The 13,433-nt window shown below is 55.3% G+C and overlaps 4 protein-coding genes across 4 annotated transcripts; 2 read left to right on the forward strand and 2 right to left on the reverse strand.

Annotated features, from left to right (window-relative positions):
* The first annotated feature begins 242 nt into the window (after positions 1-242).
* On the forward strand, positions 243-6,236 carry L969DRAFT_87615 (uncharacterized protein). Its single transcript, XM_014712724.1, has 6 exons — positions 243-1,546; positions 1,599-3,696; positions 3,744-4,427; positions 4,477-4,582; positions 4,639-5,673; positions 5,725-6,236. Exons 1-6 carry the CDS (start codon positions 610-612, stop codon positions 5,824-5,826), a joined length of 4,962 nt encoding a protein of 1,653 aa, XP_014568210.1. The 5' UTR covers positions 243-609; the 3' UTR covers positions 5,827-6,236.
* L969DRAFT_24078 (uncharacterized protein) lies at positions 6,093-7,894 on the reverse strand. Its single transcript, XM_014712302.1, has 3 exons — positions 7,728-7,894; positions 7,369-7,671; positions 6,093-7,316 (listed from the first exon to the last, which is right to left on the reverse strand). Exons 1-3 carry the CDS (start codon positions 7,876-7,878, stop codon positions 6,412-6,414), a joined length of 1,359 nt encoding a protein of 452 aa, XP_014567788.1. The 5' UTR covers positions 7,879-7,894; the 3' UTR covers positions 6,093-6,411.
* Positions 7,895-7,996: 102 nt separating this feature from the next.
* Positions 7,997-11,734, reverse strand: L969DRAFT_62492 (uncharacterized protein). The gene is made up of 5 exons (XM_014712725.1): positions 10,326-11,734; positions 10,122-10,275; positions 9,813-10,072; positions 9,281-9,759; positions 7,997-9,226 (listed from the first exon to the last, which is right to left on the reverse strand). The coding sequence occupies exons 1-5, from the start codon at positions 11,360-11,362 to the stop codon at positions 8,052-8,054; spliced, it is 3,105 nt and encodes a 1,034-aa protein (XP_014568211.1). The 5' UTR covers positions 11,363-11,734; the 3' UTR covers positions 7,997-8,051.
* A 79-nt stretch (positions 11,735-11,813) lies between these two features.
* L969DRAFT_87618 (uncharacterized protein) lies at positions 11,814-13,407 on the forward strand. The gene is made up of 3 exons (XM_014712726.1): positions 11,814-12,722; positions 12,779-12,817; positions 12,875-13,407. Exons 1-3 carry the CDS (start codon positions 11,847-11,849, stop codon positions 13,340-13,342), a joined length of 1,383 nt encoding a protein of 460 aa, XP_014568212.1. The 5' UTR covers positions 11,814-11,846; the 3' UTR covers positions 13,343-13,407.
* The last annotated feature ends 26 nt before the right edge of the window (positions 13,408-13,433 follow it).

Here is a 13,433-nt window from a genome sequence, read left to right on the forward strand (position 1 = left end):
GGCGACGCTCGTCCGCCGGGGGACCGTTCTCCAAGGTACCCGCTCGCGATCTCTCGCAGAGTGACTCATTGCGTTCCGAGCACTAGCTCTGGCGCACTACATGCTAGCCACACGAGGCTGCAATGACTTGCGTACGGTGGATTTCGCTCGAATGTCGTAGAATGCAATGACGCAGCACTTGAAGATGACGAGGCTTCAGTCGCGTGGCATTGCCGCCTTTGAAGAAGAACGCGCCGCCGCGACTTTTGGGGTGCCCGAAGTTCCGCGACCGGGAGAGGAGCTCAGGACGAGGAGAGCTTGCAGCAGAGAGCATTGTACATTGGCCCCCCCCCTTCGAGCTCTTGTACATATCATATCGGACAGCACTGACGTTTTGGCACTGCAAGAGATCAAGCAACGCATATCATATAAGCACGACTGCGCTCAGCTCGACTTTCAGCTACCCTGCTCGGCTGGCCATCCTGCTCACGACCACGACATGATCTTGCATACCCATCGTGCAGACTGACTGCTTCATCTGGCACGCAGACGGACACATTCCCGCAAGACCGGGCGCACTGGCCTCCCGCACCCCGCCGAGCTCAGCAGGCCAGCAGCACTTGACCCAAGATGTCAGCGACGACCTTGTCGGCTCCCCACCCTGATCACTACAACCGGCACAGCATAGCAAGCGAAGGAAATCCATCGCTGGCGAGAGATTCGATGGCCGAACACGACTTTCCACCTGATGATCACTTGGCCATCAGGTCAGAAGCCAGAGCAGATAGTCGTAGTCCGTCCGTCTACTCGTCTACGTCGGACGCATCTTCCTATTCAGTGCACGAACTGGCACCTGTTCAGGTCATCTCACGCACACCGGCAAGGCGCATGTCCACGAAAGCCTCATTCACGCGATACGACGCTACTGCTGCTTATCGACTCTCTGACGGATCAGAATCGATCGGCTCGCCTGGCTTGAAACACAAGACGAGCTGGTCCAACTCCATCCTGAGTGATGACTCTGTCGAGGCAAGTCAGGACGAAGAGGAGGATTCGAATGGTGCCCAAGTCGTCGCGAGCGCAAAGAGAGTCACGCTGCCCGAAAGGGGTACAACGATGAGCAGGAGGATATCGCTCTTGCCTGGTCTGGGAGCCATTGCCGCTTCGGCAGACAGCCCTGTCCTGTCCAATGATTCACGAGATAGTCCAAAGGCAGCAAGGGTTGTTCCCACCATCAACGAGCCTTTCTCGCCGCCTCTATCGGATGCCTCGTTCTCTTTCGACGCGTACGATCACGCAGACGAATCTACCCTGTCGCAATCGGACAGAGACGCCTTCAGCTTTTCGGATATGCCGACACAGCAACTGCTGCCATCCCTACCTATCGATACGCGTCCTAAAGCGGTGCCTCAACCGGAGGAGGACGAAGACTCGCTGAGCGAGTTGGCAGGGAGCAAGAAAACAAAGGCCACCAAGAACGCATGGAGGAGAAGCGGTGCTGTCTTCAACACAGACGACGCTCAACTCAAGCAGCTAAGCGATATCCCTTCGCGCACATTTATCAGAAGTGCGTTCCCCCTACTCTTCTGCGAGAGCCGGTACTGATCAGTAGAGTGCAGCTCACTCACGATCGGGATCAGCAGCATCGAGCAAGTCCTCTGTCAAAGACTCGTCATCCCCTTCTGCTTCACCTCTCGCTGCAGCAGTAGGCCAGTTCAACAAGATCACTGCACCTTTACGTATCAAATCAAGAGACACATCATCACACAGTCTATCATCATTACCGCGCTCGGGCTCCTCTTCCTCCCTCCTGTCCAATAAGTTCGATCTGCTAGATAAGAAGAAAGTCAGAACGGCCTCACCTGGCAAAATCGCTTTGCTTGGAAGCGATTCTGATACTCAGCCTGAGCCAGACAGATCGAGCACGCTCGACGTGAGACCGCCGACGCTCTCGCTCGATTTTGAAGGCTCTTCGCCTTTGTTCGATCTGGACTTTTCGAAGAATTTCCTCATCGATGCTCCCTCAGAGCCTACCGCGAGCCCTACCGAGCTTGCACGAGAAGTAGATCCAGTCACCACAGCAGCATCAGTAGCGCCAACTGTTCAGCCAGAGACCACTCGAGCACGCCGTTCGAGCTCACTTGCACCCTCGATCACATCCAGTCAGCTTCCTTTGCAGAGGTCGAGCTCATTCGCTAGCATACGCAAACCTGTCACGATCATCCCGGTAGCAGAAAAGACACCGGAAGAAGACGAAGCTGATGATGCTCTGCACATTGCTTTTCCAATGTCAAACGAGATCAAGTCCTCGCCTTTGCCTCCTTTGCCGAACGAGACCTATCTTAACAGAGCAACGGACAATATGCAAGACAAGCTGAGAGCGACGCCTTCTTGCGTCAACGGTCGCGACGCGATCGCTGCGCCGCCTGTCGTGCTACCACTGGGCACTTCTCTGCGCTCGACGCTGCAGCCTGTTCCGCTTGGCAAGCAGAGCCGGAGACGGTCTCTTCTGCAACTCGGCAGGAAGCTCACATCCGAGAAAAAGCCCGCTCCTGTCGATCCGCCACCCGCACCTCCCGTGGCGTCTTTGCGCAAACGTCGAGGCTCGCTCGATATGCTTCGTTCGGCTATCGGTCTCAGCGAAGCTGCAGAAGCTCGCAATGCCGACACTTCGTCGCGACCTCCGTCACGAGCGGCAACGATCAATACCGACACGCTCGACGCGCGGCAAGCCAGTCCAGACAGCGAGCATTCGCCAGTCGACGATAGTCTGATCAAACCGGCCGCTCATCGCAAGTCGTCTCTGCCCGGTCGCGTCGGTATGAACAAAGGCACCAATTACGCCTTTCCCGAACACAGACGGACGCCCTCGAGCGTGACTTCCCACGAGAGTGCGAGCAGTAGCGCTACGTCTCGTGCAGGTACGCTGCCCAGACGAGATCAATCGACGCCGTCGCCCACAGCGCGCAAGCGCGGACCTGATTCTGGCTTCGGATCAGACTCGTCGCTCTCGGCTGCTTGGATTGCTCTCGAAGACTCGCTGAGCACCTTCGTCAATGGTCTACGCACTAATAAAGCCGATCGTAGCGAGGCCATCATACGTGGCCTATTGCCCTTCTTGGCAGCTCACGAAAGCGACAATACGACTTCAGACGTTCTGAATGCAAGTCTAGCACGCAGACAGCGGGACATACTCCATGCTTGGGTGCTCCATATGCTGCAAGATCTACGGATTGGTCCTGCCAATCGTGGCGCATGTCTAGAAGGCATCGCGAAAGTCATGGAGAGTCCTTTCTTCTCCTACTTTGCGCTGTTGGACGATCTAGCCGGTCAACGTCGATATGCTTCGGTGCTTGTCTCGCTGCTCGATTTTGCTGTCGAAAAGCTCAACGAAAAGGCTGTCTACGCCAACACGCTAGCTTTCGCTGGAAGGCTGCTGGCAGTCGCATACTTCAGGCTAGAGGACGTGGGACTCAAGCTGATGCGATTGCTACCGCCTCTAAAGCCTAAACACTACGATCGCATCGTCGCAGAGTGCCTCGTCTCGCCCGTACACGGCGAGAAAGCTTCGATCATCTACCCACCGCATCTCGATGCGTTGATTTACAAGGATGCGCGGTCAACAGCTGCGATCATCACGCCAATGCGCGCAGTCGAAGAAGACGAAGACTGTCTAGCTCAGAATGTGTCTTGCAAAGTCGAGATGACGGGCAATTGGTACGCAAAGCACAAAAGCCCTGCAAAGGTACTGACATGTCCAGCAGGCTCATTCGCTGGACAGCGTCGGACTCTGATCTACCTTTTGCTTTCTATCGAGCATACTATCGCCAGCTCGCAAGTTATATCGCTGCAAGCCCCGCAAGCTCGTCGCATGTCTCCTTGCGCGATCTGCTGCGTGCGCCGGGCTTTGTTTCCGTGACGGCTTCAGTGCTCGAGAAGCTCGACGCGCTTGTACATCGCAACATGCGTTCCGTGACCACCCTCAGCCCGTCGGGCACTGATTTCAGCATGAGTGACCATGCACAGCTGGCAATGGGCGCAAAGCCAAAGGTGCTCGATATGGCTCATCGTCGCATCGCTACCAGTCTGCTCGAGATTGTCAGCCAAATCTTGCCCACAGATGACATCGAGCAGGAGCCAAGGTATCCCTTTGCGGACCTTTTGAGCGTCTGGATGCGTGCACTGACCAAGCGGACGAGTCTCTACGATGTCAGAGGGGGCTTCCTGCTGCTTGATCTTGTCGAGACATTGCTCCACGCGATATGCACCCCCACATCGCAGCAAGGTGGTCTCGAAGATCAAGTCAGCGTTCGACAGCAACGTCAGGCCGGCTTGCGTTCGTTCGATACTACCTTTGTGCTTTCCTTTGTTCGCACAATTCTGCTCAAGGCGGACAACACTGTGTGCTTGATGCGTACCATCGCCTTCCTATATTCCTCATTTGACATGTAGGCGTCTCTGCTGATTCGCATCGGACATTCTGATGCTCGCACACAGACTGACCACTCGGCCGCAAGATCGCGATATGCTCTGCGAGACCGTCTTGCTCGACGAAGACATTTTCGAGAGGCTCTTCCTGCATTGGAATATGAGCGTTCGTGGGGTTAGCTAATACTGTTCAATGAGCCTATGACTGGCTGATAGCTGTCTGACCCGCAGTATTTTATGCGCTTGCTTGTCTGGCGTTTGAGCGGCATCGGGACGAGTGTCCAGGACAACCCAGATAGCGCGTCGAGCGAGCGGACACTCGCACTTTTGCGCGTTTTCAGCTTACGGCTGGAAAGCATACGGCGCAGACACGACGAAATCGATCCACTAGACAAATATGACGATGACGACTACTTCAGACCGAAGCGCTCTACGATCTGCTCGACTCAAGGGGTTTCTGAGCAGCCATGGACGGTGGACGAGATTGCCGGCGATGCCGACATGGAATTGACGTATCGATCTGACGATGCGTCGGACGGCGACAGCTTCAGAGCGCGCGGTGCTAGCCGAGAGCTCAAAGACGTTCCTGGCGTATCCCGCGTTGTGGGATGGCTCAAGGGTAATCTACGCAAACGATCTACATCTCGCACGCGACCTGGTACGCCCGTAGGCTCTCTCGAGCCATTCAATCTGCACATCATCGAATCTTCGCCAACCTCGTCGTATGATATCATCGAGCCTCAGAGAGATTTTGCTCAGTCTGAAGACGGCACAGCAAGCGTTGATCAATATCCTTCGGAAGCAGATGTGTCTGCTTTCGACGATGCAATGACGAGTCAAACCTCCGTGTCAGCCTCTGGCAGTCCGCCCGTTACGCCGAAGCCTAGGCGCGAAGCCCTGCGAAGAAGTGGCAGCGGCAACTTCTTCCGATTCGAATTCGAGAACGAGACGCCGGTATCGGATGCGTTCGATGCCGGGAAGCTTTCGCCTGCTGCAAAGGGCGTAGCTATCGCGCCCCGCCAGTCCAGCATCGGATTGCCTACGACGCCTTCGCCCAAAGATCGTCGTCTGTCTCGCGTTGTGGTATCGCACCGAGCGTCGCGTCGCTTTTCCAAACGAGCGTCAATATTGCCTTCGCCTGCCGTTGCGATCTTTACAAAGCACGGCTCGCTCGTACCTACGATTCCGGACGACTACACTGGAGGCTACGATAAACGGCTGCACCAGTATGCCATCCGAGCTTTGCGTGATTACGAAGATGCTCTCGTACGTTCACATCGTCCCCAAAGTGCTAGTACTGATCGCAGATGCGCGCAGATCGAAAATGAGACCTGGCAGATCAGGCCAGAAGAGGAGGACATGATGGAAGACACGACACCCCGGCTAGGCGTTGCATGGCCTCAGATCTTCACAGACTGAAGCCATTATTCGTACCGATCAGTGATGTATAGCAAGCACAGGCACGTTGTATGTACAATAGCACGCGTACTCACGAGTGCTGCTCCTCTGAGGACATCACGGTATGGCGATATACCATGCAGCGAAAACGAGTGTGCGCGGCTAGACGACACTGTAGGAAAGAGGTGCATTGATTGCTCGAGCCGTAAGATGCATGTGCATGTCCTGTCTAGGTCTGCCCTCTCTCGTCGTTCGATGTTGGGGAAGAACTTGCTGCTGTGGCAGTCCCGACTCGCAGCGCTCGCCTCAAACTTGGCTCGCTTGATCGATACTCCATCCCACCAGCGGGCGTACGAACCATTCTAATCTTAAGCTGATCGTCCTGTGTTGTGACTGCGTCTGGATCGTATCGCTCAATGTCGCCTGTTGCGTGGTGTTTGAGCTCCGCTGCTGCCCAGGAGGGCTTGGTCGAACGCCCCGCGGGTCGGTCAATCTCATCAGACGAGGGAGTTGATGGTCTATGTTCTGACTGATATGGTATGGCACCGACTCTGACATGGCTATGCGATGATGTTACAACGACGACAAATGACACTGATGATGATACTAAGCGAATGCTGCCCAAGCGCTCGTCTCTGCGAGCTTGTGATACTCGAGCAAACGACAGTCTGTTGCTGTCTCGGCCGTGTCCTCTTGGGCCGGCGAGGGTAGGGCAAGTCTGAACCATCGACCGGCATGAGTGATGACAATGAGCTCCGGCGAGTTCGATTGGGCTTGCGGCCAGATACAGTGGCTGACTTCGTCTTCGAGCGAAAGTCTGGCCAGCTTGGCTTCTATTCTTGCTTCTTTCTTCCTCGCTGCAGATTCTGCTGCGATCAAAGCGGCCTCTTGCTTGACAGGATCAGTAGACGCGCTCCGGAGTGCAGAGGGCGTCTTCGGTAGCTTTGGCAGCTTACGAGAGGGCGGCGGCGCATCGACGGGAAGACGGTACTGGCAAGACGACCAGGCCGAAGAAAAGTAGCGAGGTAGGTACGGTCTGAACATATCTAGCTTCGCTTGCTGGTCTGTTTCTACTGCTCTCGACTTTCCTTTGACATCGCCAATGTGCCATATATGTATCGTACCCTTGTCGCTACTCAGAGCAAGCAGACTAGCATCGGGATTGAAGCGCATGCTGAAAATGGTGGCCACATCTGTTCCGCGACGGAGTTCGTGCAGCGCTCGAGCAGTTGCTACGTCCCATATTCTGACAAGTGTGCCTTTACTCGATGCAGTGGCTAGTCGTGCTCCATCTGATGAGCATACGAGACAGGCGAGATGAGTTCGATGCGCTACAATGATCGAAATGGAGGGGTAGGGCGGTCCGAGTGTGGAGTCGTAGCCTGGCGGAGGAGCTTGCAATGCTCGCTTGCTATCGAGTGCAGGTAGATTGACAATGTTGACATGCCCAGGCTGTCGACCGGGGAATGCGAGCAATGTGGCGCCTTCACCAGAGGCCAATGCCGCCAGACCTGCAGTATCAAAACCATCAATTTCGTCTGCTTGGCACCCAGCTGAACTCACCTTGTGGATTGTCAATGGTGGGGTAGACGCCCTCCCTCCAGACGTCGATTGTCTTGCCGCTGATGACGTTGAAGGCGAAGAGGATGACTCGTCGTCTGAGCACGACAACGAAGCGGTCTCTCCTCACTTGGACTGCTCTGACCGTTTCTGAGAATTCAAAGGCAAGGATAGGGCGAGCTTGATTATCGTCGTAGATGATGACCTTGTTGGGCGAGTACAGCGGACTGGGCGGTCCACCGACGAGCCAGATCAAGTTGGTTCGGTGTAATGGCACGACCAGCTTGAGCGAGCCTTGGGGGAAATCTGTCATATTGCCCCTCTTTGAGGCATGCCACGCTTGAGCAGGGGATCATCCTGACCTCTGCGGGAGATGAGCTGAAGAGGTGAAGTCTGCCAGACTGACCAGCCTGATAGCTCGGCAGTCGTGAACAAGCTGCCATCCTGATTGACTGATACCTGGACGATATTGGACCGCACGGGTGCATGCAGCTGATGCGGTGGCAGCTGCATCTCTGCTTTCACATAGCCCTCTCCGTCCGCAGATCCGAGCAGTCGAACATCGACTCGGCCGACGAGTGCCTATCGATTATCTCACGCGACTTGGCCCTCATCATCACCTGACAGACCTGACTGGGCACATACAAACATGAATGGAATGCGACAACGGACTGACAAAGTGACGATCACGACCACGGTGGAGCTTCTGCCTGACTATTCCTCTGCCTCTGCTTCAGCTCCCTCTCGCTCACAGGCGGCGGGGGCGGGGGCATGGCTTGCTGCTGGTAGGGCACATTGCCAGAGTAAGAGAGTGAAGCGCGATGGCCAGACTGCGCATTGAGAGGAATAAAGCTCGTCATGCCCTCACCGGGATTGAAGCCTGAATCGTATCCTCCGCCTTGGTTGGCAAACGCTTCGTACCTGTTCGCCGAGCCTGTGGAAGCATGGTAGACCATGGGAGGAGCAGCAATCGCGCCGGAAGCTCTTTGCTGCTGGGCCTGTGCCTGTGCTTGTAAAGCACGCTGCTGATCGACCATGACCGAGAACGGCTGGCTCGCTTGGGCATTCATGTAATTGGCTCGATCGACAGAACTGGGTATCCTGTAGCTGGGCAAGCCCCATGCCATCTCTGCCTGTTCGGTGAGGTGGTCGATACCGGGGTGATGCCGATTCAGAGACGCTCGTCTGCCCAATTGACCCGCAGCCACATTTCTCCTTTCCCAAGCCTCTTGCTGATCGTCTCGATTCAAGACAGGCGTAACAGAGTGTCCTGCGAATCCACCCATGCCAAGACCGAGCTTCTGGATCTGCGGCGGAACCGCATCTGTGATCGTCAGAGCTCTGCCTCTGGCAGGGTAGTGATGTACCGGCGGTGGATTGACAGGCACGTTCATGTCTGCCTGCTGTGGTCTCATCGAGTAATCGCCAAAAGGTCGACTGGCGGCCTGTAGACCCTGCGTATCCTCCGCAACAGAATACGGGTTCATGGAGATCTGCGATTGCCGCTTGGCTTTCGCTTCTGAAGCAGCTGTGTACGCTTGCTGTTGTGCCAGGTGTTTGCCATAAGCAGCAGCATCGACATAAGCCATCGTATCTGGTTTCCTCGGCCCAGGCGGGAGCCCGCCATAAGGACGATCGATCTCGGTCGGCAAGGGCATTGTAGCAGATGGAGCAGACTGCGGCACGGCAGAAGTCCGCCGGGAGGGTGTCTTGAGCGACATGGGCGGCACAAAGGGTTCGGTGAGCGGTTCGCCCTTGACAAAGGGATGCAGCTTGGCTTGCTGCGGTGACCACCTTTCTATGGGATTCATATTGAGCAATCCTTGCACGAAGTCGATAAACGATATGCGATTGTTCATCTCTGCGCTCGCGCTTGTCAGTCAGCCTAACCGATGAGAGGATGAAGAGGCCACACCTCTATCGATATCAGATTGTTTCGCGTTCTTTCGCGTCATGGGATAGGTCTTGATGATATCAGGCAATTTGGTCGCCTGAAAGTACTTCTTCGAAGGCTGTTCTTGCGTGTTATGTTCCTTTGAATATTGCTCGAGCGATTTGAGTCGATAAGCTTTGTTGCCATACGGATCATAAGACAGATCGAAAAAATTGGCAGACTGTTTGCCCACGTCGAGCATGTGGTTCGGCGGCAGACCGAGCATCTCGACGATACGAGTCACTTGGTTGTACTCTGATGTGCCTGGGAAGAGAGGCAGGCCGAGGAAGAGCTCGACACAGATACAGCCGAGCGACCACATATCGATAGGAGAGGAGTACGGCAAGCCGAGAAGCACTTCCGGACTCCGGTAGAACCTAGACTGGATGTAGGTATAGACCGTTTGCCTTTCGTGGCACGCCGATCCAAAGTCGATGACTTTGATCTGTGGCGATTGGAGCCTGCCCATGCTATGTTAGCGCAGTCCAAATGACAAAAGGAAGAGAAGACTTGCGTCTCGAGAAGAATATTTTCTGGCTTGAGATCGCAATGAATAAGTCTTGCTTCATTGAGCACGGTGAGTGCGTCGAGAAGCTGCGAAGTGAAGACCCTGACGAGAGAAGTCGAGAGGCCTCGGAAGTTGTTCTGCTTGATGAGCTCGTACAAGTTGGAAGAGAGCAGTTCAAAGACAAGACAGAGATGTCTTGCGTGAATGAATGTATCCTTCAACCGCAGAATGTGGTGCCGATCTTGCGGATCCCATGCGTTGTTCAGCTGTGCCTTTTGCATGAGTATTTACTCTTCGGATATGCGAGAGACTGACCATTTCGAGGATGGTGACTTCCATCATGGACTGATTGAAGTAGGCTGGCTTGTTCTTGACGACTTTGACAGCCACGATCTCATGCGTTTTCATGTTCTGGCACTTGACGACTTGTCCGAACGTGCCTTGACCGAGTACATCTAATATGAGATACCTGGTGTCTGCATGAGCACGAGTAACAGAGGTAGACCGAAGGAGACACACTTGTTGCCTTCATCTGTCCCCAGCCAATCGTTGACATAGAGAATATAGTCAGAATCCTCATTGTCGTGACCGTCATTTCCGCAAGGCTTGCTGGGCTTGGTGAGGACTCGTCTGGGGTTGTACGAGAGCTCATATCGAAAGGCAGGATTGACAAGATGATACGTCTGAGCGAGCTGTTGCGTCAACGCTTTGAGAGGCGAAACGACTCCACCCTGTGGGTCTGCTCTCCTCCCACTGGGCACAGATTCCAGAACGGGCCTCAAGTCAGATAGCGATCGTATCCTCCTGAACGTCTGCTCGGGCGCGTCAACGGCCATTTCTTCTTCTGACTCGTGTCGACCCGTGGCAGGTCGAGACCGCGAGGGATTGCTATAAGATCTATAGGGATCATAGGGCTGCTGTGGCTCTGGCATGGGCGAGGTATGACCCCTCGAAAGCGGCGGTGGCCGATCTGCGTGCTGTCGCTCTTGCAGATTGGCGTGAGCATTGGTGGGAGAGACGGATTCTGGAGTGACAGAGTGATTGGCACTCCTGTATGCACCTTGATCGGGAGCTAGAGATCTGGGCGATGCCTGGGCAGGATCGTAGTACGGCGCCTGAGGAGCGTATTGGTGTTCCTGACTAGCAGCATAAGGATCGAACGGTCTCGCGCTCGCATCGCTCGTCGCCGAATTGCTATAGACCGCAGCACTCTCATACGTTGGTCCGGTGTATCTTTGCCTCGGCGGCGGCGGTTGTGAGTACTCCGTGGGCGAATAGGACATCCCACGCAGTCGCCGTTCCCTCAGAGCATTGTGCGGCTGGGCATACTGCAGGGGAGGAGGATGAGGATCCAATCCTATACCTTCCTCTGCTCTCCCGTAGGCTCCTTGACCTTGTTGGGAGTAGCCAGAGCGACCGGTAGCAAAGTTGACAGCTCCAAAGATAGACGAGCGCGCCGACTGAGGTTGCTGCTGTGGGTAGCCGTACATGGCAGACTGGGTGGCAGAGTGCTGACGATCTCGCGAAGAGGTATACATGGGGATCTGATCCGACATTGGAATGGTCCGTCGTCGGTCTATAGCATCCTCTCCTGCGTTCTACTCGATCACGCTCGTCGTCAGACTATCGTCCGCGCAATTTCCGGCCTCTCACTCGGTCTTGGTGCGCGATGACAGCTCACGAGACCTATTTGAGCTCTTCTATCGAGTCGGCAGAGAGATTGAGCCGACAGGAAGCAGCGAAGGAGACGAACGAGGGCGATAGAGACGAGCTAGTCTCACTTTGCCTGTTCGGTCACTTTGGGCTCGCCGGGGATGATCTCAAGCTGGTCAGTGGCGGATGAGACCTACTTCTAGACAGTGACGCTCTATCTGAGCTTGTGCGCCGACTGCAGAGAGCTGTAAAGGCCGTCGCAGCGTCACGACTTTTGCCAGCTGGTAGCGAGCCAGTCGACGCGGTCTGCACTACCCGAGTGGGGTCATTGACGCGTTAGCCTGGCCTCGTTGGCGTCCTCGTCGTCAGAGTCTCAGTCCGGCTGCAATGGCTCTGTCAAGCGATCCGCCGGACGAGAAGCCTTCCATATCCTCACAGACCGCAGCACCTTCGGCGAAGAAGCTCGGCAAGCAGGCTGTCGCGAGTACCTCAGCCAGCGCGGCGAATAAGCGTAAAGTCGAGTCTGAGCCGGCTCAAGCTCGCAAGAAGTCCACACTGTCCTCTGTCACCGGTCCCACTGCTAGCCCGAGCATAGCAAAGAAGCCAATGGCGAAGAAAGTGAAGAGTCAGCACGCACATCTCAGCCGACCTGAAGCATCAACATCGGCCAGTCGCGGCAGTACGCCCATAGGACCCACGAGTGGCCCTACGGGTACAGATGTAGTCCTCTCATCCAAGATGTACGACAAGCTGTTCGGCGCCAAACTCGACGAGCCGAAGCCCGTCAGGCGATCAGACCCAAGTACGGCGACACCCGCCAGGCGATCTGACTCGAGCAGGGTGTCTACTCCCATCGCTTCGACTGGTACTGCAACAACGACGACGACAAGCAAGTCTGTAGATCCTCTGGCCAGGATCAAGATCAGTAAGAAAGAGGGCGGTTCGAGCACGCCCAAGGAGAAAGTCTTGACATCGGCCGAGCGATTCAGTCAGCTGCGCCCTACTCCCGTCCCGAGGGAAAAGGTCCAGATCTGGCCGAGCAAGGAACAGTGGGAGAGAGGAAAGTATGATAAGAAGGTGAGGACTCAGATGCTGCTCAGTAACGGGAGGACGAAGAAGTACAAGCTCGTTGCGAGAAAGGCGAGCGCGAGACCGACTGTCAGATCGAGCCAGCTCAGGGGCAGACTCATGTCGGCAACCAAACCAGACGAAGTCGTTCCGATGATGCCAGAGGTTCGCAATCCCAACGAGCTCTTTCCTCTCGTGCGTCAATCGCTCTTTAGCCCAGTGAAAGCTAAACGTACGCTTTGACGGCACAGGAGTCATTCGATATTACCCGCGTCATGGGTCAGCAAGATGTACGTCATCCTCCACCATACGTCCAAAGGGGATACGTATACTGATGATGCGTACAGTCTCTTCGAGCGCCTATCCAGACACTACTCTGGCGCAATGATCCCGACGCCTTGCTCAAGCATATTGCGCAACGCAAGCTACTGAAAGCACAGTACGACGCCATCGCGCCTCGCAGCAAAGCGCCTCCCACTCCTGCTTCATCCTCGGGCGGCAAAACCCCTCACGACCCCCGTCCGATCGACCCGTCTTTGCCCTCCTACGGAGCAGTTCGTGCTCAATCCCAAAATAGAGAATTGACTTTGGATGGCTTTGGCTCGATCAACAAGCAACATGCTGGCAAGGGGATCCACATCAAGTTGATGCACCCTTTTGTTCCGTTTGCCTCTTGGACGGAGATACGGAATGCCCAGACGACAGGAGGGAAATCAGATCTGTTCACACCTCTGTCGATGAGCTTGCCCACCCCGCTCAATCAGACGCACGGCAGGACGCCGTACATGTCGGGCATCAAGGAGGAGCCTCACTAGCATCATGACTCGGTCTGTTGTTGTTCATTCGTTCGTCCGTGTGTCGTCATTGATTGATCTGCGCTTCAATGAAAGTCGCGTTCGTCTCGTC

The sequence above is a fragment of the Mixia osmundae genome (genome assembly GCF_000708205.1).
Source record: "Mixia osmundae IAM 14324 unplaced genomic scaffold scaffold_5, whole genome shotgun sequence".
NCBI lineage: Eukaryota > Fungi > Basidiomycota > Mixiomycetes > Mixiales > Mixiaceae > Mixia > Mixia osmundae.

Excerpts from the sequence above, each read along its gene's own strand:
- L969DRAFT_87615 (XM_014712724.1), top strand. The coding sequence starts at position 610 with ATGTCAGCGACGACCTTGTCGGCTCCCCACCCTGATCACTACAACCGG. Across the intron at positions 4,428-4,476 it reads CTATATTCCTCATTTGACAT|ACTGACCACTCGGCCGCAAG; the intron begins GTAGGCGTCTCT and ends GCTCGCACACAG. Across the intron at positions 4,583-4,638 it reads GGAATATGAGCGTTCGTGGG|TATTTTATGCGCTTGCTTGT; the intron begins GTTAGCTAATAC and ends TCTGACCCGCAG.
- L969DRAFT_24078 (XM_014712302.1), bottom strand. The coding sequence starts at position 7,878 with ATGCAGCTGCCACCGCATCAGCTGCATGCACCCGTGCGGTCCAATATC. Across the intron at positions 7,672-7,727 it reads TCAGCTCATCTCCCGCAGAG|ATTTCCCCCAAGGCTCGCTC; the intron begins GTCAGGATGATC and ends GCAATATGACAG. Across the intron at positions 7,317-7,368 it reads CACCATTGACAATCCACAAG|GTCTGGCGGCATTGGCCTCT; the intron begins GTGAGTTCAGCT and ends TTGATACTGCAG.
- L969DRAFT_62492 (XM_014712725.1), bottom strand. The coding sequence starts at position 11,362 with ATGTCGGATCAGATCCCCATGTATACCTCTTCGCGAGATCGTCAGCAC. Across the intron at positions 9,760-9,812 it reads GAAAATATTCTTCTCGAGAC|GCTCCAATCGCCACAGATCA; the intron begins GCAAGTCTTCTC and ends TAGCATGGGCAG. Across the intron at positions 9,227-9,280 it reads ACAATCTGATATCGATAGAG|AGATGAACAATCGCATATCG; the intron begins GTGTGGCCTCTT and ends GCGCGAGCGCAG.
- L969DRAFT_87618 (XM_014712726.1), top strand. The coding sequence starts at position 11,847 with ATGGCTCTGTCAAGCGATCCGCCGGACGAGAAGCCTTCCATATCCTCA. Across the intron at positions 12,723-12,778 it reads CCAACGAGCTCTTTCCTCTC|GAGTCATTCGATATTACCCG; the intron begins GTGCGTCAATCG and ends TTGACGGCACAG. Across the intron at positions 12,818-12,874 it reads GCGTCATGGGTCAGCAAGAT|TCTCTTCGAGCGCCTATCCA; the intron begins GTACGTCATCCT and ends TGATGCGTACAG.